The 27,997-nt window shown below is 45.4% G+C and overlaps 1 protein-coding gene across 7 annotated transcripts; it reads right to left on the reverse strand.

Moving 5' to 3' along the window:
- Positions 1-10: 10 nt before the first annotated feature.
- LOC118124813 (protein MTSS 1) lies at positions 11-27,958 on the reverse strand. Of its 7 annotated transcripts, none has more exons than XM_047344159.1 (16): positions 27,479-27,958; positions 23,547-23,608; positions 22,910-22,983; positions 11,755-11,839; positions 10,909-11,000; positions 10,649-10,723; positions 10,441-10,452; positions 10,185-10,342; positions 9,841-9,948; positions 9,364-9,461; positions 8,827-9,049; positions 7,929-8,030; positions 7,471-7,728; positions 6,631-6,798; positions 6,257-6,413; positions 11-5,669 (listed from the first exon to the last, which is right to left on the reverse strand). In XM_047344159.1, the coding sequence occupies exons 1-16, from the start codon at positions 27,548-27,550 to the stop codon at positions 5,017-5,019; spliced, it is 2,397 nt and encodes a 798-aa protein (XP_047200115.1). In that variant the 5' UTR covers positions 27,551-27,958; the 3' UTR covers positions 11-5,016. The 7 variants fall into 7 exon arrangements, with proteins under 7 accessions (XP_047200115.1, XP_035038863.2, XP_035038868.2 ...); XM_035182972.2 differs by having other exon boundaries at positions 8,827-9,052; positions 27,479-27,956; XM_035182977.2 differs by lacking the exon at positions 7,471-7,728 and having other exon boundaries at positions 27,479-27,957.
- Between the last annotated feature and the right edge of the window lie 39 nt (positions 27,959-27,997).

Consider the following 27,997-nt stretch of genomic DNA (forward strand, 5'->3'; position numbering starts at 1 on the left):
GTCTTCATCATGAGATGCACATCGTTTGCGACGATTTTATTATTTAGCCAAAAAAGCTGGTATACATAGAAAACAGGAGACAGTTAGTTTTCAGGAAATGACCATGAAACATTACATACAAGAGGTGAAACAGTCATTAAAAAAATAATATTAACAGGTTGCATCACTTCTAACGCCACAGATCAAGTCTGACACCTGCTATTCAATAATTCATGTTTCCCTCCTAAATGCTTAGAAATGTAATGTTCATGGATTAAGTGGATCGGACGAATAGCTGTCGTCTTAGATTATGATTTGTAATCTGAACATTTTATTGTTTTGAGACGTCAGATAAAATATTTTACATTTACGTGACAAAAAGAATATTAATCTGAGTTTTAGCTAAAATTTATTTAAATTTCAAATGTTTTTATTTAATTAATTCTTCAGTTTTACATGAGACCAAATAAATCAGGATTAAAATTAATTTTTAATCTTGTTAATGGGATAGTTGATTCTATGTTAACAGGATTTACATTTATTCTTGTTAAATTAATAGGATTTTTTTAATGATACTATAAGAATTTGAAGGGTAGTTTCGTTAATTTTATTTTAACCAAAATACCAAATCAAAATGTGTTTTTATATTGTGTGGGAACCCAAAGTCCTGAAGTGAGGTTTGATATAAACCTAATTTTAGCTCTTTTCTTACTCACACTAGAAACTACTTTTTAATATCAATCCACAGGACTCAAAATATTGGTTAATCAATATTTCATCAATGAAACTCATCCAACTTTCTGTGGTTTCAGATTTTCAAACATTTGGGCCAAACTCAACCCTTCTCAACATTTTAGTTCTCTGACTCCTCTACTTGCTAAGAAGTAAAGAAGATATTCTACCATCTGTTGTGTTTATATTTTTAATATTCATTCCCAAAGACATTTCATAAAACTCCTGACAAACTGAAATTTCAAGGCTCTGAGAATTCTAAGACAGTGACAGTCCTGCATCAGTTCTACCTTCATTCCAAAATTAGATAATCCTCAAAAAAAATGTAAATATTCCTGCTATTGCAAAAAAGTGAATAAAGATTTTTAAAATGTGGCTGCATCAAGTGACAGATTGACTCAAACAGGAAACATCCATCAATGAAACGCACGAGGGAAAGCTTCTCCTGAATTAAGAACATTATGTAGAAAATATTAACAGAAAGGAAAAAATCAAACCCAGAGCATCATTTTCGAATATACTGTAAAAACTTTTGGCAACTTGTCTCAAATGAAAAGTTAAACATTAAAGGGCAGAAACACACAGACAGCTGCTGATACTTACAGCTCAGAGACCGAATGACCTCGACACACACCGACGACCGGACCAGGGATTTTAGATCAAAAGTGATTTTAATAATGTTAAAAATAATTAAATGTGATTCCTTATCGTCACGTTTCGAACGGTCAGTGTGTGTCGGCATCATTCAGGTCACTGATAACACACAGTTCCTCACAGGCCCGAACATTCAGCTTCACGCGCGTTTTATCGCATCAGCTTCACGATTGTATTCGTTAACCTGGAGAATCCACAGAGCGAATATGAAACCGACTTCAGTCATCATACAGGGCGTCAAACTGCCGTCACGCAGAATATGAAACACCAACGATCCCTGGAGGGAAACGGAGCAGGCGATGGACGGTATCTAAAATGCTTCCTGGTCCATTAGACCAACTGAGGTGGACAAAGAAACGTTTCAGTAGAAAAAAGCTGTCTATATTAAATCTTTAACTAAAAAATAACATGCATATTAAATACATTAGGTTTCATATGCTCAATAGTACAGTTTGGAGATTAAAACCTGGTAAACAACAAATGAAATGAATTATAATATTCAATTGAATAAATATATAAATCATTTGACTTGTGACGAGTATCTAAGTAGCAACAAGGGAGTTTAGAGTATTTCAGCTTGTTAATCACCCGCTAACACAAGTTAGGTTTTTAACTCAACGGGCTATTTGACATTTAGTAATTAGCCTACAAGCTAACATAGGGTTATTATATATTTGTTGCAGTGACACATTGATATTAATACACAGCAGAGCCTACTGGTGGTCTGTTGTAACTGTTTGTCCACAGCTAATCGTGTTAGCCTCGTCTGGCACCAATATGGAGGTTTAGCTTAAAGGACTCGTTGCAACGGATCTGAAGGATCATTGCTACATTCTACATAAGAACCTCAGCTAGCGTCCAAAATCCATGAATTTAATCCAAATTGAACGTTTAGCAAGCGATTATTTAGCGAACATTAATGAAAATATCAAACTTGAAATCAACAGTCTACGTAGTGGAAATGAACAAATGAGAAATCTTGTCGTAAGTTTCAATAACATTCTCAAACAAACCGAAAGGGGACATTTTATATCTTTCTTTTGCTACAATGTTACTTGTTAGCTTGTGCACAAATGATACATTTCAGCTTGATGACTTTTAGCTAACTGTTAGCCAGCTAACCACCTAAAACTCAAATTTAGTTGAAATTACGAAATTAACTTGCAGCTAAAACTTGAATAGTGAAGTTCTAAAATGTCCTTTTTGAATTTTGCAGGGAGAACCAAACAGCGCATTACGGAACGTAGCCATAATGTGTCAGCCGAACAGCCAAGGGCCTCCAACATGGCCGCCAGAGAGCGTATAGACCGGCCAACACTGTACGGTACCCTTAGTGTCTGATGGCCAGTTAGCACAGACAGCTAGGGCTAAAGCTAAGTTGCTAAACTGCAGACCTGTTTATATACCGTGAAGAATATTTCGTACCATCTTAAACCAGAAAAATGTACATTTTCTTGTGGTATATTTGGATCAGCCTCCATGTTACATTTACAGGGACAGTGAACTAACAGCGTGAATGTACTTTCATGTATCAGCAGGACTTGTGCTACAGTAGTTAGCAGGGTGGCTAGTTGCCTGGCTAGCTCTGCTTTAGCTAGTTTAGCTAGGTCAGATATGCTAGCCTTCCAATGTATAAAACTCAACAAGGGAATTTCACTGTGTGGTTAAAGCTACACATAACGATATTAGGTAAAAAAAATAATTAATATGCGAATATATTGTGTGAGTGCATTAGGGTGAATAAAGTACCTGAACTTTTGTGGAATAAAGCTTCAAAATATGATGCTTTGATAAGATCAGAATTTAAGTTTTAAGATATTTTAAAGTGTCTGAATTGAAATACACTTCAATTTAAGTATCTCTTCATCGTTTTGTGAATTTTGAATTGGCTTCCACGTGAGACCATAGAAATGACGAACATAAATTACAATTATTCTACAAAAACAAAGTCAAAACGAAGGTTCTTTAAAACCTTTACGTAGATTTGGAGATACTCTTCAATGCTAAAGCAGAATCAGGGAGCGTATCTTTAATACGAGTGTGACAGGATGAAAATACTGCAACTGTAGTATACTGTCCCAATACTAAAGCTTTACAAGAATAGTTGAACTAGTCCATCACTGTGTACATCTGTGCCAGGTAAATACAGAACACAGGCCTCACTACCACAGACCCATACACTAATCCACATTACTCCAAATACTACGTCTAGGTAGTAACAAGGAACCTGTAGTAACACTACTATGGACTTTGAAGTGTACGCTAACACACTCTGTACAGTTGCTCCCCCGGTGGTGGGTTTGCAACATGTTAAAGTAACGATGAACAGGGACAGAGGTGTGTGGTCAAACTACACGATGACAAACGTACAAATAGGAGCTGTGATCGGTCGAGTCGACTCCCGATTTGTTGCTTCACAGAAAATAAAAAAGCCAAATAATGAACAAATAACAAACATTCCTTCAAAATCTTTGATATTCGTCAATTTAGCGAGTTGTAGGCCTCCGCATTGTGAGTTCTGCTTCTGTTGCACAAACTTTAGAAACGTAACTGACTGACTTAAGAGCCACACTGATGGTTGGAACTGGGGCGAACTTTAACAACATGCAGGTCAATCTACTTTATGTGTTAATGGCTGCAACAACAAAAAAAACCTTATGTGCTATTAAAATGGTTCCATGCCCCTCTCCACTCTGCTAACCCGACATATACAAGTCCTCTCAGCTCAGGAGGAGCTCAGGGATTTCTTCAGGTGGTTTTTATTCTCTTTCAAACACCATATCTATGTTTTTACAGGAAAACAAATCCAGCATCGTTTCAATTAAATAGAGAATATTTAAGTTAAATTCAGCACGAAGGCTTTTGGCACCTTTAATGGGGAAATGGGACTATTAGGTGTAAAGGGAGCATATGACAAAACATACAAACACGTCAAATTATAAATATGTATATACAAATCAATTTTGATCTTTTGAAAATACTCCGTCATCTCTTTGAGAGTTTTTCCTCTACTTCATCTATCGTCACTTCTTCCCGTTAATACACGCAGTCAGATTTAGTTTAGATTCAGTCGCTTCTGCTCCAAGAAGAAAGACCTCGTTCACAACGTTCACAAGTTGCCCTGAGGAAATGATCTCGGATCAATGATCCCAGTGGGAAACTCACAGCGGAACTTTACTGAGATTAGTCAAGTGCAATTTGAATTGTTAACTTTAAGAAGCTAAAGGTTTTCACTTTGTTTCTCCAGCACCAGAATTCTCAGCCTGAAGAAGTCTGATACTTTACAGAAGGTTGAATGTTCAGGACGGATTTTGAAGGACTGCCTTCAGTTTGCATCAGAGAAGAAACGTTCAAACTCCAGTATGAGCATATGGATGTAAACTCTGAACCACGTATCCATTAAATTAATAACATGGCCAAACAGGGAAGGTGCATTTTTAACCTTTAAATCAAAAACGTCCTCACAAGACCAAAATGACATCACATTATTACACTGATCCTCGACCAGCGTCTCTGGGCAACTTCTTATTCTTGACCTTCATTTGACGTCGTAGTTTCCGTTTGCTTTTCCTTGACAGTAACCACCTCGTGTCCCTTTAACAGTATATTAACTGAAACTCAGTCAGGGACGTCAAACAAACCCTTCTCCTCTCAGTAAATTATCGGCGCTGATCGGTCATTGGTCGTCGTCTTCTTGAGTTTGACTCCTCGCCGTATGGCCACCAGAAAGTCCTCCACCTCACCGTATTCCGACTCCTCCAGGAGCTCTGGGAGAGGCCGGCGCTCCCACTCTGACACCCGCCCACCGGGCTGCGGCGGTGGGGTTGGAGGATCGGACCCCTTTAAGAGGTGCGGGGTGTCACAGGGGCGGGTCTTTGGCAAAAACGGCCCGTTGCTGCCCGGTGACAGAGGTGTGGTCGCGGGGCTGAGTGGGGTCCGCGGCGTGTTGCCGTCCTCTGACAGCGCCCTGCTGGGGAAACCGGGATGTTCAGGCACTGTGGGGGTCTTCACGGGGATCATGGGGGGCTTGATGGGGATGGGGCCCAGGTTGAGGCCCCCGGAGGGTCGACGCAGGTTAGGTTTGGAGGACGGCGTCCGTCGGATGGTGGCAACTCCGGGGGTGTTTACAGCGGCGGGGTTGGAGGGCAGGCCGGCAGTGGAGGCAGGACGTTTGGACTGAAACAGGCGGCGGTACGACTGACTGATGTCACTGTTTCTGGGGATGGTGGAGGATTTATCGAAGTCCGACGACTGCTGCTCGCTGTCCTGATCCAATCCCACCGTGTAGTAGTCACAGTCCGACACTGCAGTGAACAGAACACAAGTTCAATCTGACAGACACGCCTCCTTTTATACTTTAACATACAAAGTGTTTTATCATCTACGACTTTCCCAGTTTTTTGCTTGTAACTATGTGGTGCAAACTAAAAAGTCACACGGCTTTTCACAAGGTTAACACATGTTTCTCAAAGAAGGTTCTATAACCTTAGGTAGTTCTTATCAGTTTGGTTTTTATTATTTATTTGATCCTGTAAAAACGGGCTGAGATGATTGACAGCTGAGACCGACTCATGACTGGTTGAGTTTGGGAACTCGATACCACATCTCGATTCAAAATGACGTCATTGGCACAAGATGGCAGCGTCCGAATCTAAAAATACTTTAGCTTAATTTCTTGATAGTGGGCGACAGTGGAGATGCGTCGTCCATCACGACGCATCTACAGACTTTATAGTCTGTAGATGTTGTAGATGGATATCGGGCCAATCAACAAAAACTGCATTATAGTATATTAAATGTTTTATGATTCATTATTTATTTATTATACGTTTCAGAAGATGGTGTGTGTCTGTGTGTGTGTGTGTGTGTGTGTGTGTGTGTGTGTGTGTACCTTGTGAGGGGATGGTGTCCTCTGAGCAGCACGGTGTGTGGGTCTGGCTGCTGTAGCCGCTGGAGCCCTGCAGCGAGTCTCTACTGGAGCCATGGATGTCCAGCTGGAGACCACGGGCCAGAACTCGGGCCAGCTCCTCATGGACCTCCCTGTCCTCCTGCCACACACACACACACACACACACACACACACACACACACACACACACACACACACACACACACACACACACACACACACACACACACACACACACACACACACACACACACACACACACAGGTTATTACTCAGACGTGATTGGCTCTCCTCCGGTCAGTGTGAACTGAAATGAACTAAACACAAGGTCAGATTTCTAATAAACGCCATCTGACCTTGGGCGATGTCAGGGAGTGGCTTCCTTTAACCCCGTGTGGCTCCTCCCCTGGTGCAGTGACATCCGCGCCCTGGTGGCTGCTGGGATCTGTAGTCTCTCTCCGGTCCTTGCTCCTCCTCAGGGTGTTGACCATCGGCTGGTCGTACGGACCTGGTTTGGCCCAGTCCTGCACAGAAGACAGAGACGTGAAGGTAAAACAGAGCTGATTACACTTCAGACCATTTTCTGATGTTTGATGGAAATTTGGTCGTTCATTTTAAATCTAGATTTGAATAGAAACACTAATAAACGGGCTTGTTGGTCCTGATACTGATCAGTTTATTGATTGTTTTTGATTAATCATTTGTTTAAACAATTTAAACACTAATGACGACACTGTTACTTATTAATAGGATCCTGACATAGTTCTGTATTAACTTATTAAGATGTCATTGCACTTTGAGGATGTAGCCAGCAAATACTTGTGATTCTTACAATTGTAGTTAACAGTGAATGTTTATTAAAATTAGGATTTGACTAATCTTTTGTTTTTCCAGACCACGTCCGTAGAGACATGGTTCAGAAAAGCGTGAATGTGAACTCGACGTTACAAAAAATAAAATGACATGGATCTCACATTGTGTTGTTGGTGATATAACAGTAAATGTTGTTATGAAGCTGACTGATGTCGACATGAGATGAAAACCAAACAGACTCATTTTATCTCTGTTCACTTTCAAACTGAGCAAAGAAACAAAATTCAAAAGACGACAAGAAGTAATAAAACTACATCAGGAGACGACAGAAGGATGAACTGAAGGAAAGAGGAGGACGACATGAGGAACCACGAGGATCAAACCTTCCAGGACGGGACTCGAGCTGACGGGACCGGTCCCGGCCCCGGGGGGCTGAGTGGCGGGAACTCTCCTGATTGGCCGGAGCCTGAACGAGACCACGACCACGTGGGAGAAACGGACGAATAGGAGGGCGAGGAGATGGGAGAGGTGGTGGTGGTGGTGAAGGAGGTGAAGTATGGAGGGTGGAGGTGGGTGTCCTGGGCCGGATGTACCACTCCGTGCAGACAGAGGGCAGCGTGGTGCTCAAAACCGTTCGACAACTGAACATGAGTGGATGAGAAAAGAATCAAAATATTCAAAAAGATGGTTGTGACTGTGGACGATGAAAACCTGATGCACAGATTTAAACATTCTACACTGGAAGTGACTGAAGGAATCCTGCCTGTGTGTGTGTCTGTGTGTGTGTGTGTGTGTGTGTGTGTGTGTGTGTGTGTGTGTGTGTTCACATGAAGACGTTCACCTGTTGTGTTGCAGAGCGAGGGTCATGGTGCGAGGGTGAGGAAGATGAGGAAGAGGAAAGCTCCTCATTGACAGACTGACAGCGTATAGGAGAGACGCATGACTGCAGCAGAACCATGCACACACACACAACCACACACACACGCACACACAGACACACACACACAGTCAGCAGTTTGCAGGATGCACAGAGAAAAGCCACGACAGCAGATAAAAACACAGAGGAACAGAAGAAGCAGAGGAAGAGCGACAGATTAGTCAGAACAACGTGAAGTGAGAATCTGAAAATATAACCATGAGTCACAGACACGGGGAGAAGAAGCAGCTGTTGCAGCACAAACATCGGACGTGTTAGATGAAGCAGCTTCAGCAGATGGAGTGAAGAGAAATATAAAGAGATAAAGTCTCTGATATGTGAGAATAACTGGAATCACGTCCCTGTGGTCGTTTGCAAACCAGAGCAGTTTCAGTCCCGTTCACTTAGTCCCAGAGCCAGATGAGGTCACTGTGACCTTCGACCTCTGAAATCTAATCAGTTCATCTTTGAGTCCGAGTGACAACTGGTCAAAATATGAAGAAATTCTCTAAAGACAGACTCGTCATGTGCGAGAGGTCACCGTGACCTTTGACCTTCGCCGCCATCTTGAGATTTCAATGACCAATCACAGGACAGTCTCTTTAAAGCCAATAGCAGATGATTGAATGACCCACCTGACTTCACATTGCTTTACGTTTATCAAAATGCAAAAGTAGCAAAGATTCATATTAGAGAAGCTAAAAATGTCAGTTTTCTGCTAATTGTGTCTGATGAACCTGTTTATTTGGAGTCAACAGATAATCTTCATCACTTTGGAAGTTGGTCTTCCTCCACAGCAGCGTCACACACACGTGTCCCGTACCTGTGAGGTTTCCGGAGGCATCGGCGAAGGCGATTTGGACTGGAAGGCGTCCTGGGAGATGAAGCCAGAGTCGTGGGAGGAGACCGAGGACAGGCGGGCCGGTGTCTGCTGGGGGAGCACCGAGGAGGAGGAGGAGGAGGAGGCGCGGTAACGGAAGTGGGAGGTGGGGGAGTGACAGTGCGAGCCGCTGGAGCGAGAGTCGCTGCTGTTCACGCTGTTCAGGCTGCTGTGGGACGAAGAGGACGTTACAAGCTGCCTGGTTCTGTGCAGATGTGAATGAATTCTGACCTCAGATTTATTCAGAAACACTTTTCACTGGATGAATTCAGAGAAAACGTTTGAAACAAGTCTCTCAACACTCTGATCTCTGATGAAACAAAAAGACGTCCACACTTAATAAACTATAATAGAAGTAAATGAGTGATCAGCGTCTCTTCCCTCCACCTTAACTATGAATACACCAGAGGACCACAGGGTGGCAGTATGACACAGGAGGGGTAGTTCTTCTCTTTGCTGCCATGGTAACCAGTCACCTACCTGCACATGCTGGACTTCCTGGAGACTGTGGTGCTCGGCGATGAGGGCGGAGTTTGGTACGACCAGGTGCAGTCTGAGGCCTTCAGGTCCTCGATTACCTGAGAGAACAAATCAGAAGTTCAATAGAATCAGGTTCCTTCAGTCTGAAGGTGAAGCTGTCACTCTACTGCCTGTGACCTATGACCTGCTATGAACTCCGGGAAATGAGAGTTTGGATATTTGATCAGAAAGTGAAAGTGTCCTTGAAAACATCAACATTGATAATCAATTCATCATTTTAAAGAAAAACACAACCAGAACATTTGCTGGTTCTAGCTTCTCAAAACGTTTCAGGTTTGTCGTTCTCATCCAAAGAGGAATTTGAACACATCTGTTTGTGCTGTGGTGAATTATAACGACAACTTATTACTGTTTTGTGACATTTATAATCGAAAATAACAAATTTTCGCAGAAACGTAAACTTTCAGACGGTCGTACCTGCTCGCTGGAGGCGGGCAGCTTGTGAGGGTCCATGGTCAACGCCTTCAGGTCGTCATTCAGCGTCTGCAGGTGAGTGATCTCCCCCAACATGGACATCTCCTCCTCCTGACACACAAACACACAGTAACTCCTCATCAGTGTGTGTGGACTCCGCCCACGTGGAACTCTTTAGTCCCTACATTACAATGTGAAAGCAGAACTAACAGATCAGATGAAACTATGGAACAAACACATGGAGCTTCAGACTCAGAGAGAAATCACCCTCAGTCCATTTCTGTGACTGTTTTGTTTTGGTGACATGTCATTGTCTCTTTTATTCTCTCAGTGTTTCTGTCACTGACCACAACCGGCCTCAGCATCGAGACGAAGCAGCAGAAGCGAGTCCTCTCCTCCACCAGAGCCTTCCTCACCGCCTGCTTCTCCGTCTCCTCCAGCAACAGATACTTATCACTGACGTCCTGCATGGCGCTGTCCAGCTGAGGCTGCAGGTCTCCACGGCCTGGACACACACACACACACACACAATTTCCATCTCATATTCTCCTTACTGATTGGACGGGAGTTTCTGTGGCAGGTGATGTGAGGGTGTAAACTCACCAAAGACATCAGCTGTGCAGAGCAGAGCACGAAGGGAACCAGCAGAACGGGAGGAGAAAGAAATATGATGTTTTAAACTCGGATTTCCTCAGAAGATCAGAGCCTTTAAATAACCCTGCAGATTGAACCCCCCCCCCCCGAACACTGATTGTTTCATTAGAACTGACTCATAGTGAAGACGTTTCATGAGCAGCCACAGATCACAGACCTTTCTTTGCTTTCTTCTGCAGCTTCAGAGTGTCGGACGACTTCTTCTTGATCTCCTGACGAGCCTTCTTATACTCTGCAGAGGAAACACATCAGTGTCAGTGTGTGAAGTACAGACAGAAACTGATCAACACACAAAGACACAGAGAAATCACACAGAATCATCGGGGAGCAAGTAGTTGTCAGTTAGAGGTCGTGTGTGTGTGTGTGTGTGTGTGTGTGTGTGTGTGTGTGTGTGTGTGTGTGTGTGTGTGTGTGTACCTTTGGCGTGGTCTTTGTCCAGAGTGTTGGCAACTTTCTTCCACTCCTCCATCTGCTCCTGGAGTGGGTTGATCAGACAGTCCAGAAACACCCTGGAAACACACACGCACACGCACACGCACACACACACACACACTTATATGTTGGCATGTGTGGATTGTTTACATCCTCCAGCTGTTCTGAAACTCAGCTGGATGTCTCATCCTCTCATTTCACTCTGATCGACTCCCTCCCTCCGTCCTGAGAGAGCTAATGGAGGGAGGAAGATGAAGAAGAGGAGGGAGGGAGGAGTTGGGTCAGGAGGAGAGGAAGATGAAGAAGAGGAGGGAGGGAGGAGTTGGGTCAGGAGGAGAGGAAGATGAAGAAGAGGAGGGAGGGAGGAGTTGGGTCAGGAGGAGAGGAAGATGAAGAAGAGGAGGGAGGGAGGAGTTGGGTCAGGAGGAGAGGAAGATGAAGAGGGAACGAAGAGGAGGACGAGGGGCTCATGACACAGTTATAACAGGTAAACATGCAGGGAAACAAACAGACACACAATAATAATAATGATAATAAGAGTAATAATTAATTATAAAATAGTCAAATTAATCAGGATAATTGTTTTTTTTAGTCCTGCACTGAAGAGAGAGAGAGAGAGAGAGAGAGAGAGAGAGCAAGATGGAAGATGAAGAGGAGGAGCAGGTTGCCATGGAGATGCTACACCTGTTCATCACACACACACACACACACACACACACACACACACACACACACACACACACACACACACACACACACACACACACACACACACACACACACACACACACACACACACACACACACACACACACACACACACCTACTCACATGGAGAACTGGCGGAGCTTGGCCTCGATGCTTCGGTGCCTCATGCACATCCTGGTGAGAGCTGAACCGATGTCCCTCGTCCCGCCTGCAAACACACACACACACAGACAAACACACAGACAAACACACACACACAGATACAAACACACACAATATATTGATAAATGTGCTGGAAGCAGCAGACAGTTGAGAAGTGACATTTCAGGTTTAACATGATAAGAAGACATGTGACAGAAACATCAAAATACAGCAATATGACAAATATCTGTCGAGTTCAAACAACCACTCACATGTTGTTCTGCCTCAACAACAACTCGACCGACACTCGACCGACACTCGACCGACACTCGACCGCACTGAGACTTTAAAAACGTCACAACAGGGAAGTGACATCGTCCAGAAGATCAACACGAGCCTTCACATAAAAACGAGCAACGAGAAGAGGAGGAAGACCTTTTCCTTGTCTTCTCATCATTAAATGAGGTCAGAGGTCGTGATTAGGGATTCACCCTGTTTGTCTTGCTCAAGGACACTCGGGCAGGGCGCAGACAGCAGGAGCCAGGACGGCTCGCCAAGGGGCCAGATGGTCGTCCTCTCTCTCCCCGAGACAGAGCACTCCCTCCTGGGGAAGAGGTCACCAGAGCTCAGCCTGTCAGCCTGGAGCTCCAACAACAACCTCCAGCACACGCACACGCACACGCTCACGCACACGCACACGCTCACGCACACGCTCACGCACACGCACACGCTCACGCACACGCTCACGCACACGCACACGCTAACGCACACGCTAACGCTCATCTTCCTACACATGATATCCACTTCAGACCAAAATTTAAATCCTTTAAGTTGAAATAAAAGATAAAATTAAAGAACAGATACTCTGCCTCACACGTTTTATTTGATATGATCTTTAACATTCTCTCACATCTTCTCTTTAAGTTGAACTTTTTCACTGTCCTGTGTCTGTGTAGCGTCCTCACAAGTATAGTGGAGAGAGAGAGAGTGTGTGTGTGTGTGTGTGTGTGTGTGTGTGTGTGTGTGTGTGTGTGTGTGTGTGTGTGTGTGTGGGGTGGGGTAGAGAGCACTGCATTGCACCACTGACACCTCTTTCTCTCCTCTGCTCTTCCCTCTTCTCCTCTCCACATGTTCACTTTCCTTCCTCCTCCTCCCTCCTCCTCCTCCTCCTCCTCTTCCTCTGTCACACCCAACGCCTCCATATTCCTCCTCCTTCGTCTTTTCTTTTCTTCGGCCTCCTTTAAGAAGGAGCAGCGACCAGGACTTATATCAACCTAATGATCAAAATGTTCCTGATTTCCCCTCTGTGGTAAATAGAGCGTCACTCCAGCTGTTCCAAATCACACACAAACATCGCTCCTCGAAATCTGTCAGAGAGAAATTACAATGTTCCTGCAGGATTCCACGAGGTGTCTCCTGACCGGTCGGATCCTTCCACCGAGCTCTGTGTGAATCCTTCCAGTACATTTGCGTTATCCTGCCGACTGAATATATGAAATCGTGTGTGATTCTGATCTGGATTTTGTTTTTAATTGTTATTCAGTTGCTGTTCAGTCACAAATCTTCCATTCAGCTGTATCAGAGACTGGATATCTGACCTGTGTTCAGTGTGAAAGGTCTGCAGGAAACTCCTGTGCACATGGTAAATGCATGTTGATGCAGTGAAGGCTATCTGGTGCTGAAGAGGCCGATCAGCTTCGTGGAGGTTTGTTCTCTCCCAGTGTCGTTCCAGTGATTCCACTCGACGCTGCAGGATGTTTAAAGACTTTAATAACATCACTTTGTGGATGTAACTCAACGACCCGTTTCTAGACTCTATTCAGAGACACATCTGTATCTGTGTTCACTGATGTGAAAACGTTCTACACGGAACAGATCATTTTCCTCGTTCACACATAGTTAGTGACACAGTTTGCTGGAGTTTCCTGTGATTAGACGAGTTGAGTTCCTGCAGGTCACAGACAGTCGATTAGTTCCTGGTCAATTCAGCTGATTGACCCAACTGTGGACTCACACTGGGCCTGTGTGTGTGTGTGTGTGTGTGTGTGTGTGTGTGTGTGTGTGTGTGTGTGTGTGTGTGTGGTTGACCCACTTTTCCGGGCGTCTCTGTCTGACCTGCAGCCGGTTGGCTCTGATCGAGGCCTCGAGGCTCGGCCGCTGCACACGAGACCGAGCGCGACCGTCAGAGGAAGCGTGGACACGTCAACGTGCAGGAAACAAGCGATTATCAAAGATCGGTATAATGTGCGGAGGAGACGAATGAGTTGACGTCTGAGACGAACTGTCAAAACATCGATTAAAACCTGAAAAAGACGAAGGTTCGTTATGTGGCCTGTGGCAAACCATAAAACAACAGGAAGCACGACCATCTCACCCTGATCTAACCAGACTCTCTCCTCTCGTCTCCTCAGGATTCTCTGAGAGAAGCGCAACTTTCCCTCATGTGGAAAAATCCTCAACTCCCACAAACGCCTCTTTGTCTCTAATGTGGCTCCTGAACTTGACCGGTGTACAATTTAAATCTGATTCTGTCTGAAAACACAAATCCCTTCATTCTCCTCGATGATGTTGACGAATCAGATTCATGCAAGTTTGTGTTTTCCTTAAATCCTCGACTCTCGTGGTTTCCGAGACAGTCGGGGGGGGCGTCGCTGCTCTCGACTCTGTAACCGGAGGACGGTGGCGTCGAGGAAGAGTTGTTGACCTGGAATCTAAGACTGGAATTTAAAGCCGTCTCCCTCCAACCGACTGGGACGTGAACTCGGCCGTCACATTCCCACCGGAGGAGTCGCTCCACATGATCACTGGTGGAACTGGGCTGAGGAACCGGAGCAGCTGAGACACACACACACACACACACACACTCACACGCACACACACACACACACTCAGTGGTGCAGCAGTAAATCACTGTCCTGTTGCATGAGACTATATTTCTTGTCTTGTTGCTGCAGGGAGGTTATGACTGGGGAGCTATTTTTGAGAACTGGTGCGTGAGGGGAGAGGAAGAGGAGGATGAAGAGGATGAAAGCACAGAGTTAAAGAAAGAGAAGAAGATTGAAATAAAACATGTTGAAATCTGTCAGAACTTCACATTTTTTATTTCATCCTCAGTTTTGTTCTTCACGTCCTTTAGGAAATAAGTCTGTGACATGGTGCAGCCACGCCTTCGTCTCTGTAGGGGGCGCTGTTAGTGACCAGAGCACTTCAGGCCTCATCTTGTCCGTCCAACAGAGTTTGGGACGACAAGGTGATGATTGAGGAAATTTCAGTAACTAAAGATAACGACGCATCTCGATCTGAATCTAAAATATCTCCGATATGGACGTAAGAGTCTGAGCCGTGGAGTCGAGGTCCTGATTTAAAGCACTCAGCTGACTCGTGATTGGTCGGGCCGTGTCTCCTGGGACCTTGATGTCTCCGCCCCTCTCCACGACCACTACTGCACAGACTCTGACTCCGGATGACGTCACCACAAGATGGCAGCGTTCGGCTTCATTTCTGGACAGAAGGAGGAAGTGGAGACGTGTGGTTCATCTTTATTTACAGTATAAAGTTAATTCACTTCGTCCTTTGGTGGTGTTTTAGAGTCAAAGTGGAAACGTGGGTGACAGGCGGGTGGAGCTGAACCAATCAGGTGATGTTTAATAAAGTTGTGTGGTTTTGCATTCTCTCTCTCTCTCTCTCTCTCTCTCTCTCTCTCTCTCTCTCTCTCTCTCTCTCTCTCTCTCTCTCTCTCTCTCTCTCTCTCTCTCTCTCTCTCTCTCTCTCTCTCTCTCTCTCTCTCTCTCTCTCATGTGATAAAGACATGAAAATGAACCTGTTTTCAGTCTTTCTTTCCTTAAGTGTGTTATAAAGTTTTTCTTGTGAATGTACAAGTTTTGCAAAGTTAAAAAAGTTCCTCCGCTGCACAGAAAACACTGAAGCTCCTGAAACACTTGTAGCAGCGCGACTCTAACGAAGCATCGAGCTGCGTTCAATCTCATGAAAGAGGAGATGAGTCCAAATACGTGTTTAATAAAATACACCTGATGTCGTTTATAAGAAAATCTGAAATCGGTGGAAAACGCTGATAATCTGATTCTGCTCCAGTTATGACTGTACAATCACAGCAACATTAACTTTACATCCTCAGTGATTTAATGGCTTTTTGTCCTGGATTTCTCCTCAAAGGCTAAAAACTATAAAGACTCAAAGATTTTCAGTTTGTGCAGGAAACTGAAAATCATCTTCACCTGCAGACGCTGCTCAGCCTCGTGCATTTCTGGGTGATTCTATATTTAAAAAAGAGAAAACATTTCAAAACTTGTTGGCATTCACGTCTAACTAGGTTACAGTGTGTGTGTGTGTGTGTGTGTGTGTGTGTGTGGGGTCCCGTTACAGGAGTAAACTGACCTGAGCATCTCCTGCGGACGATGAGGTCGTAAAGTCCTGGAATACCACACACTGAACCAGGGAGGGAGCAGTCCTCAGATGCCTGAGTGAGGAGGGAGATGCCTCTGCAGGAGTGTGTGTGTGTGTGTGTGTGTGTGTGTGTGTGTGTGTGTGTGTGTGTGTGTGTGTGTGTTCAGATTCTTTAAATACGTAGATATCCCTGGGAACATCTCCCCTCTCCGGTCGCCTCCAGGACTTAGACTGGTCCTTCAGTTCTGGATCACTTTGCCTTCAACGCTCTCATCGATCTCGTCGAACAGATTCAGTGAATCTTACAAACTCTGTCTCCGCTGAGCTGTCACTGCTCCACGAGGGGGGGGGGTGCTCATGGGCAGAGACAACTGTCAATCATCTCCAGTGAGACAGCTGCCGTCCAGTCAGCTGCTCCGACCTCAGCTCAATGAAAATAAGACATTTAAAGAACCTGGATGTTTGACAATAAAACAAACTTCCTCCTCACAGTAATTAGACTTTCTGTTCTATTAACAGTTAAATGAAACATTGTTCTAATGTCCGAGGCTTCGCTGCTCTGAACGCACCAGTGCTCCCAGCTTTAGCCACGCCCACCGTCAAGTATTAACACACGTGTAAGTAAAAGTACGTCTGCAACTAATTTAATTAACAGTAGTTCAAATCAAACCCAAAGGTTCATACTAAGGATCCAAAATAAAGATGTGAACGACGCTGCGTCACTGGTCTGGTTCTCTCCCGTGTTTCGTCGGAGTCTCACGCAGACGACGGCAGATTTATCGACCTCGTCTGGATCAGGATGAACTTCCGTTAACACGTCGGTGGATTGAGACCAACGGTTATTTCTTCTCCTCTGTGGGCAGCTGAGAAAACAGCAGCTCACAGGAGCCACTGGGCATTTCACAGTCTTACTCCCTCACACTGAGTGAAGGCTGACCACACACACACACACACAACACACACACACACACACACACACACACACACACACACACCAGACACACACACACAGACACACACACACAAAGAAGCGTGAGGAAACATGCTTCGATCTACAGAGGAACAGGAATGTAGAAACAAGATCCCGATGATATCAGAGGCTCTTTAATCCAAACATTTTAAAACAAAGCCAATGGTATCGTCTGAAGCCAACACACACACACACACACACACACACACACACACACACACACACACACACACACACACACACACACACACACACACACACACACACACACACACACACACACACACACACACACACACACACACACACTTTGAACTGAGACTAAAACAAAGTAAAGTGTGCGTTTCATTTGTTTGACCTGAGACGCTGGCAGACCTCCTGAGTGAAACCAGACTCTTATTCCACCACTAATCTGTATTCTGGAGGCGGTGTGTGTGTGTGTGTGTGTGTGTGTGTGTGTGTGTGTGTGTGTGTGTGTGTGTGTGTGTGTGTGTGTCTCGACACTAAAAGCTCCAGTCACTCGATGCTGCAGCAGCGTCTGTTTACAGTTTCATTCACTTGCTGTTTGAAAAACACTAAACACTCAAATTAACAGAGAACAGAACTGTACTTTCCCACCGTGTCAGATTCTAAATAAATCTAAAGTACAGATACATGAAAGTACAATAACTACTTTAGTTACTGTACTTTGTTACGTCCCAACACTGATGTGAGCTCCTTGGTGGAGGTGACAAAAGTTTAATGATTATTTTATTATTTTTTATTAAAACAGGCAGAGACTGACTGTGACTCTAACACGATTTATTAGATGTTAATGTATAAAGTTACGTATAAAAACAACTTTGCTAATTATACTATGATTACAGTTGTTAGACGAACATAATAAAACATGAAAAGTTAATGTAATGACAGCTGTGTGTGTGTGTGTCTGTAACAGTGTGTGTCTGTGTGGGAGGTCCACTGGTGATTTTGCCAGGGTACTCAGTGTGTAGGTGTGTATGTATGTATTTATATATGTGTGTGTGTGTGTAGCTTGTTCGGGCAGGTCTCTGTCTCTGCTGATTGGTTGTTGTCTGTTAAACCAGACACACTTTGATCCTCCCATTGCTCCCTGGACACACACACACACACACAACACACACACACACACACACACACACACACACACACACACACACACACACACACACACACACACACACACACACACACACACACACACACACACACACACACACACACACACACACACACACACACACAGCGTGTAAACCAACTGTGAATTAACCGCCGTCACATCATCTCCCTCCTGAGCAGCTTCCTGTCTGGGAGCTGTCATGGCTGCCAGCTCGCCGCCGGGCAGAGACGACGTGTGCCAGGTTTTTGTTGCCAAAGCACGTTGATAAGAGCTCTGATTGGCTGATGGTTTGGTGAAACCACACAAGTCAGCAAATAAAAAGTAAAACTACTCAAAGAGTCGGTTCTTCTGTAAAACGACGTGTGAGGAAACAGCAGATTTAGTTTCTGAGGATGAAACAAAGTGAATCACACTTTGTCTCTGGAGTGTGAAGCTGTAACGGTGAATTATTTAACAACCGCTCGACCTTTACAAACGCCAGCGGCCTCCTGCTGGTGACCTGGACCACTGAGTGACCCCTGAGTGACCCCTGAGTGACCCCCACCCGACCGGCTCTCATCTTCACCTCTCTGGTCTTTCCTCTTTCTTCCTTCTCATTTCCTCTTTCTTTGAATGATCAAGTCAAGATAAACCTCGTGTTACGAGCGAGGACCACATCTGCGTCTCCTCCCTCCTCCACTGAGACCTGCACACGCTCCGGTCCAGACCTGCAGAGGGAGCGCTCCCTTGTCCTCACCCGGGTGGAGCCTCATAACTAATGAGGAGATGAAAAGAACACACAGTCTCACCTGCTGGGCGTCCCTGCTTAATAATTCAAACACACCCTCGGGCTGACATCAGGTTGACTCCCCTGTTCTTTATCACTACACTCGGAAAACAGCAGCTTTTAAAATATATTGTATTTTGTCTTTCTACTGAAACGTTAGGAAATATTCAATCTGTGTAAAGAACTTGTTATTTCTCTTAACTGTCACTAATCTCACTGATAAACGTGATGGAGCTCCAGGTTCAGTCCCAGTACAGGAGCAGCCGTGTGTGTGTGTGTGTGTGTGTGTGTGTGTGTGTGTGTGTGTGTGTGTGTGTGGGTGTGTGCACACACACCTGACGTCAAACCAGGCAGCTGCTGCTGTTGCCGTGGTGTTGCCATACCATAATGACTGCAGCTCTCGCATGAAGCAGGTCATGTGACGAGGAAAACCTGGTTAATAAGATCTGATGTTGAGTCTGCGAGGAGGAGTCGTGCCCCAGGGGCTTGTGGGTAATGAAGTCCACCTCCAGTCTGGTTGTGGTTTCCAGTTTGAACCAGCGTTACCGCCTGTTGTTTCATTTGTCCTCACTTCCAGTTTCCCACCAATAAAACCACAGGCGGCCAGGTCTTTGTGTGATAGGAGGAAACATTTAATCTGGAATATGTGATTTTCTTTTGAGTCTCAAACGGTTCTGAAGTTATATCACAGTCAGAAATAAGTAAATATTAAATACTAAAATCTTTATCTTTCACAGCACGTGTCCTGAGGAGAGAATCTTTAGTCTGCTTCCTCCTCCACGGTTTAGAATTACTGAACATCACTAATAAATGGAAAATGGAGAAAAGCCGTTGCTCCAACATCCGAAGCTTCTTGCAGCAGAAAATGAAACTTTTCATTTCAGAGCCGCCGGAAGTTTCTGCCTGAAACGTCTAAAACAACCACGTGAACCATGAAAGGGACGAAGTCGTCCAGTTTGCTGCCGCAGCCTCGTCGCAGCAGTGAGAAACACAAATAGAAGCTCAGAGCTGCAGGACTTTGACTCTGGTCCAGTTCTGTGATCTCACTCAGGATCTTATTCTCTGTTGATTCAACTCTGATCGGGTTCAGCTTTTATGTGTCCTGGTTCCGTGTGACCGGGTTTTTGTTCCTTTTAACGGCCGACGTCTCCGAGCTGCTGCGTTCTGGCAAATAAACACGTGAGGTCAGATTTTTCTTTCCACGGCTGGAAAGTAGAAGCTGCTTCTAAGTTTTAACATTTCCTTTTTCATCCACAACCCTCAATAATGTCTATGGTTGTAAATAATGTCTGGAATCATTAGAAATGAGCAGTTTATCTAAAACTGATGCAGCAGAGTTTTCATCTCTTCTAATTCCACACTTTCTTCTAAGATGCCACAACCTGGTGCCTACATTACCCAAGATGCAACAGTCCCCTGCTCAGAAAGCTGAGTGTGTTGTTTTAGTGTCTGGACGCTGCAACTCGATCTGACCTTGATGAAAATCCTAAAAAACGCTGGCGTGTGGACACTGCAGATATGACATCACAACCCTGCGCCTGAGATGATATCATTAAATGAGGAGCTGCCAAAGGAGGCCATCTGTGACTGAACACACACACACACACACACACACGCACACACACACACACAGAAACACACACACACACACTCTGCAGCAGCCTCCACAGGGATTCACTTCACTACCGTCACATACGTTCACCTCACATTCTGTGCACAATCACACAGGTACACATTTATTTTTACTATTTCTTTAAAGTCCACGTTGTTTTGTGAACGTCACTAAAATGTCACTTTTATTCCAAACATAATATGAAGTGGCAGTGAAGATGTTTTCAGACTGGCAGCTGGAAAAGTTCCAGAAAATGTCCAGAGACACTGACTCCTTTTTCAATAACGTCCAGAAAAAGTGTTCTAGCATCACTTCATCGTTTTTATCTAATTAGATTAATTATTGAGTTAGGATCAACAACTGTAGATGACCTTTGACCTTTGAGAGAAAGGCAGCCGCTGATGGTCCCACAAACTGAAGTCTGAAGAAGGCTCTGTGCCGACAGGAACTGGGAGTCAGATAGTGAAGTCAAAGACAAGACAAACTGACTCAGTGAAGTCAGCTTCTGCAGCGGATCAAAGCTCAAATCGTTATAAGGAAACGTTTCATTCATTGTAACACTAAATGATTTTGTTGTATGAAAACGGTTTTAATTTGCAGCTCAAGTGACCAGTGGGAGTTTTTATATCAGCTCCAGATGCTGCAGCTCAACACAAACACCGCGTTTTAACTCCACAAACAACATCTGGCTACCAGAGCTTTTACAGCCAGATGTTGCCTGCAGATGGAAACAGAAGCTCCGAGAACATGTGAAGAATCAAGAAGCAGCTTCAGTTTACTGCAGAAACGGTTTCACTCTCGACCAGGAGGCGAGTTTCAAGGATTTGTCCACATGAGAGAATGAAATGAGTGAGAGCCTCATGTTTCCTCTTGCCCTCTTCCATCTCTCCCTCTTCTTCTCACACTATTCTCTTCCTCTTTTCTTCTCCTCCATCACACCTCCTCTCTCTCTCTTCCCATTTCCCTTTCTCATCCCCTCTTCATCCTTCTCTCTACTTTCCTCCTCCACCTTTGCTTCCTGTTACCAGATGTTGACATATTGACGAGGCCCCGTCAAAGCGGTGGCCCTCGCCGGCCCTTTAAGAGGGAACCAAATCCCCGGCAGCAGGTTGCTATGGCAACCACGGCCCAGTGCGCGCACACACACACACACACTAACAGATAGAGAAAGGAGGACCCCCTGCTGTGTTTTATCTCCACACTGTGTTGGATACGATCAGATAAAACTCTCCACCACAAACACAACGTTAGCATCTGCTCCGACTGTTTCCACTTCCTCTACCAACACGGGAACTTCCTGTGGCACGGCTGCAAAAAGAATCACACACAAATCGTTTTTGTCTCCATCCATCATCCATCTTCTATTCATCCATCATCCATCATCCATCTATTCATCCATCATCCATCCATCATCCATCATCCATCTATCATCCATCATCCATCTATTCATCCATCATCCATCTCGTTGCTCACACTGAATCTTCCTGCAGTGATTTCCGTCTTGTTGCTATGACCACCAGGAGCAGTCGACTGGACATGACAGCCAACGGTAACCCCCTCCATCACCATCTGCCCTCCATCCTCCCCCTCCTCCTTTCCCAGCTACATATTCCTCCCTCGTGTTGTTTTTCATCCAATCTGCCCAAAAACATTTCCCCATATTCTGAAACGCTGCTTCTCTCTGTCTCACTTCCTTTATTCAGGGGGTTAGCTCCAACGCGGTTTGAAACTCTAGGTGGCGCTATGAGCCATGTGAACACGTTGAAACCCATGAATGTAGATTTTTTTATAAATGTGAAATTAAAACCAGTTTACAGCTCAAAACACATATATAAAGAACACACACACACACACACACACACACACACACACACACACACACACACACACACACACACACACACACACACACACACACACACACACACACACACACACACACACACACACACACACACACACACACACACACACACTCTGCTTTAGCTCCTCCCTCCAGGACGTGAGCTCCTCCCCCTCCGTCGAGGATCCAGTTCGCTGATCGTACAGACGACACCTCTGATCATTTGTCAATAACGGAAAAGTACATAATCAATAGAGAAAGTGCAAACGGCTAGAAAGCCCTGAGACGTCCCGGAGCTGTGACAGTAAACTGCTTCAGTCTCTTCTCATCAGTGCGCGACACAATATTCATGTGGACAAAGAACCCAACACGACACACAGACACACAAACGAGCAGCGTCCTACCTCGGCTGTTTGTTGCCAGGTCGGCCACTTTCTGGAAGGCGTCCAGGAAGGCCGCCACCGCCACGACCGTCGACCTGGAAACAGGAAGCACAACAATATTCATGAATCTATACCTAATGTTTGTAATCAGTGTTGACCTCTGGTGACCTCTGGGCCGCTGCAGAGACTCTGGAGGCTGCTGCGGATCCGTCTCACCGATAATGTCATTAATCTCTGCCATCGAGGTGTGCACGTGAGTGTGTGTGTGTGTGTGTGTGTGTGTGTGTGTGTGTGTGTGTGTGTGTGTGTGTGTGTGTGTGTGTGTGCATGCCTGTAGACCCAGTGAACCACAGCGTCGGGGACGAGGTGAGCTTGACATTTAAACACTTAATGAAGCCGACTGATTGGATTTTCTCAAGCTCAGGTTGTTCACAGTCTCAGTGTGTGTATTTCTGTGTGTGTCTGTGTGTGTCTGTGTGTGTCTGTGTGTCTGTGTAAAATCTTTTATGGTGGAGTTTAACCTGAAGCCCTTTTCAGACATGATCTCCAGAGCTAGTGATGAGAATTGGGTCCAGAGTGTGTCTTTCACAGATGAAGAAAGCAGCAGGAGTGTGTGTGTGTGTGTGTGTGTGTGTGTGTGTGTGTGTGTGTGTGTTACCTGAGCTGGGACTGCAGTTTGCTGGCCTTGCTGATGAAGTCGTCCCACACAGGGTAACTTCCCTGAGAGAGAAGAGATGAGAAGACGACAAATATTTGAATGACACAATTTACAACACAACACAAAGCACCGATGGGCTCTACTGTTGTGTGACCATGTTGAATCTCAAGTTGCAGGGACTCATTCAATGTGGATCAGAGAGAAATGTGATCTGACAAAAACCAACAGCACAAGTTCGATGACTGATCGTCTCCATCAACATCTCCTCCAACAGACTCACACTCGTCATTTTATTCAACTTTGATTCACACTGAATACACACTGTGTGCGGTCAGACACAAAACACACGCACAATAAATTCCACTCCATAAAAAGTTTGCTCGTGTTCGGCCGCTCGGCCAAAACACATAAATCCTGAGGATCAGACGCTGCAGCGAGCCCACACACACACACACACACACACACACACACACACACACACACACACACACACACACACACACACACACACACACACACACACACACACACACACACACACACACACACGAAAACATTTTACAGTCATAACACTGATTGACATTATCAACCTGAATATGAGCAGAATATGTTTCTATTAATATGTTTCTATTAGCTGTGAAAAGTAAAATCTAAATTGTCGTTCAGAGAATGTTCTCAGTCCCTCGAGCTAAATGTGGGAAGAACCACGATCATGTGACGTCTCTTTGTGGGCGTCGTCACCGTGGTCCCGCTGCAGCCGGGTGTGTTCAGCCCAGCGTCATCGCCTGGCTACCGTTGCTACGGTAACGCTGCTGCTGCTGCTGCAGAGAGGCTTCAGACAGAGAAGGATTTGTGTGGGGGGGGCGGGGTCACATGTGCAGCCACACACACACACACACACGGCAGGGCTACTGCATCCATCAGTCACAGAGGACATAAATTGTCACCGTGGCAACAACCAGAGGCGGCGGCAGCTGCAGCAGCGGCAGCGGCAGCGGCAGCAGCCGGTCCTTCAGGAATCCTCGGCTCTGTTGGACTTAGTGAAGAATCCCAGGATTTAAACGGAGGAATCCCTGTTTGTTTCTTCCTCTGATCACATGAAACAACACAGACCCGACTCCTCTCAGCTTTTAATGTGACGTTAAAGCTACTGGGAAGAAAACGGAGGAAATTAATGAATATTTACATGAACTTCTTCTCTTCTCCGAGCATCGAGGTCTGGAGCGTTTCACCAGCTCCGAACCGTCGAACCCTCTTTCAGTGTCAGAATGAAACACAAAGGTCACACTGTGCTGACACGTACACAAGAATCAAGTAGTTAGGCTTCATCCCAGACACATCTCCTCCTCCTCGCACTTTACAGAAATGACGTCAAAATATCTTGGATAAAAATGAGGCCATTTGCGCCGATGAAGTGATTTGGAGCGAGAGTCTGTTCAGCAACCTGAGTCTCAGCTGTCAATCACGACGCCTCCGCCTGTTTGTACGTCATCAAATCAACAACTTCGTACGATTTCACAAAAACAGGAATAATTGCTAAAACGCCACCTTCTCAAACTGAACCGACCTTCAGCTCTGAGTTAATCTGACATCAACAGAACCAGAACAGAACCAGAACAGAACCAGTTCACCGTCAGCTGACGTCACAACAGGAAGCGATGCACGTCAGCTGATCTCCACAGACAACAACACAGTGACCCATTTGGCTGTCGGACCAAAGCCAACGCAACACCTCTGACCGTGATGTTTCCATGGTGATATCGATAGTGATAAACCAGTTGACAGAGCCACACACACACACACACACACACACACACACACACACACACACACACACACACAATGAGGGCAGGATTATTTTAGCTCAGAGGTGATTAGGACAACGGCTCAGTCCAAGATAAATGGTGATTAGCATTCAGCTAACACACTCAATGGCCTAACGACGCACACACACACACACACACACACACACACACACACACAGAATAGAAACAAGAGGGTTAAACGGTAGTTAAGACTTATTAATATTTCCACTCATCCATCATCTTTTCCCATGATTCATCTGCAGGTTCTGTTCCAGTTTGTTCCGTCAACACATATTTCATATGGTCATGTTTTTCTTTCTGCACACACACAATCCTCACGGACGGACGACAAAACCAACGACTGTTAAGAGCCAACACGGATTTATTTCTGAATTAGTGGATTAATTTGTTTGTGTTGTTTATCGAGCAATGAAAGTTAGAGTCAGAGTTTTCCTGGAGGCAGCAGGAGACATTATTGAAAATGTTGCCGCCTGTAAGACAGAGTGGGAGTCAGGGAAGTTCCTGGTGGTGAAGTCGACAGGTTCCCACATGTTCCCGCTGTGGATAAACACTCAGAGACTTCAACGTCTCATAAAAACGATTGTTTCTGAGTGGACATTTCGTCCTGACTTCATTAATCCAGAGGTTGTAAACGTCTCATTGAGCTGCTTTAATGAATCTGACGGATTAGAGGGTGAAAGCAGGCGTCTGTCACCTGAGGCTGAGGAATCAAACACATGTGGCAGCAGCCTCCTCCTCCTCCTCCTCCTCCTCCTCCTCCTCCGTGACTCGGTCAAATCTCTACACGTTCAAACTCACACATCAATCAGACATCAGCGGCTTTGTATCGTCACCATTATCCAGTCAGCAAGAAGAAGACGAAACAACTACTCTCTGTTTTCCTGCCGTTCAGTTTTTAATCACTGATGATACAAAATACAAAAGTGAAGAAAGAAGCGAACACAAAACCAGCAGGCTTGGTTGCATCAGGAGTGTATCAAGGTTCTTCAGGGACCCCGGGCAAATGGACCTGGGGGGCCCCAGACCAAAAGGCGTTAGTGGCATGAGGCCTTTTGGACGGTTTTCATTTTTATTTAACGTGTACTAGAGCTTTAATTTGAAGAAACGTTCATATTCTACCTGAAATTTCCTGTTTTAAATAAAAAATACACACAGTCAGCTCTGAAGCAGCTTGTCACATGTAATGCTACGTTGTTTTGCTACGAAATACGGAGGACGCTAGCAAGCAGAGACATCCTGAGCAGACAGTCCCGACACCAAAGCCACGACACAAGCGGAGTATGGACGATTTTCAGGTTTAGAAATCTCACAAATTAACGAACAAAGCTGTTTGTAAACTTTACTTTAACTTTAGGCCCGTGAGGCAGAGGAGGAGCCACCACAGACCAGAACTCAACTACATCTGCTGCGTCCTCTCAAGTCCTCGTGATGTTGCATAATATAACATAATATATCATAACATATCATAATACATCCAGTAGCTGTTTGTAGGAAGAAACCAGACGTTTGCTCAACTAACTGAGCAACGCGTTAGTGTTTTGTTATTTCAAATTAAAAGTTGCCTGTTAAAAGACATGAGGACATTTCCCTGCGTTTGGACCGTGGACGAGCACAAGTGGACAGAACCCGACTCTCAGGTCTCGTTGCTCTTACACGTTGTGATGAAGAACTGTTGGAGGTTGTCTCTTGAAGCTCTGAGTCTGAGTCTCTCAGATTGTCAGTGAAGATCATGACTCTGCTGAATCTGCTCTTCACCTCCTGCTGTGTCACTGCATCACTGCCTTTCCTGTGTGTGTGTGTGTGTGTGTGTGTGTAGCTGGTTGTTCATCTTCCTCCTGGACACACTCACCCTCCTCTTCCTCATCCATAACAATAATAATAACAGTAATGGTAGTGATGGATGATCCAGTGAAGACGCGTCTCCTCCAGCAGAGCTTTGTGCAACAGATTTGATGAAGAGGAGCTGCAGGGTGTGATGCAGCAGCTGCCCTGCCCTCTTCATCGCTGCTCATGAGCAAACCGCTTCTTCCCGCAGGAGGCAGGTTCAATGGGAGCAGGAACACAATAACCTGAAGTACCGATGGTAATACAGCGAGGGGACGTTACCTTCATGTCTCCTATGACGGTCTGGAAGAGCCCCCCCAGCGCGCTGCACTCCCGCTCCATCACCGTCTCCATCTTCGGCTGCGTGTGCACGGAAAACAGCGACGGGCTCAGCCGGAGCGCGTCGGTTCCATGAATGACGCGACAGGAAAAGAGAGAAGGACGATGATTGACAAAGGAGAAGAGGAGAGGCGCCTCAGGGGGTCGCTGCTGAGTTCCCCCGGCTCACACGCACCACAGGGCGGACACACGCTGCAGCAGAGCCGCTCAGACCCCCGCCCGGGCAGGTGGAGCCCACGGCCGCATGTTGGAGGAGGAAGAGGAGGAGGAGGAGGAGGAAGAACCAGCAGAACCAGGAGACCCGGCAGAACCAGGAGAACCGCAGGAACCAACTTTGCGCACAGAACCACTGACACTGAAACACACACACACACACACACACAGGACACGGGAGCGCGCTTCACAGGGGCGTTTACGCGCAGGTTCGCCTGGCCCCGCCCTCAGCTGAGGGAGCGGTTTTTT

This window comes from Hippoglossus stenolepis, chromosome 17, assembly GCF_022539355.2.
Source record: "Hippoglossus stenolepis isolate QCI-W04-F060 chromosome 17, HSTE1.2, whole genome shotgun sequence".
Classification (NCBI taxonomy): Eukaryota; Metazoa; Chordata; class Actinopteri; order Pleuronectiformes; family Pleuronectidae; genus Hippoglossus; species Hippoglossus stenolepis.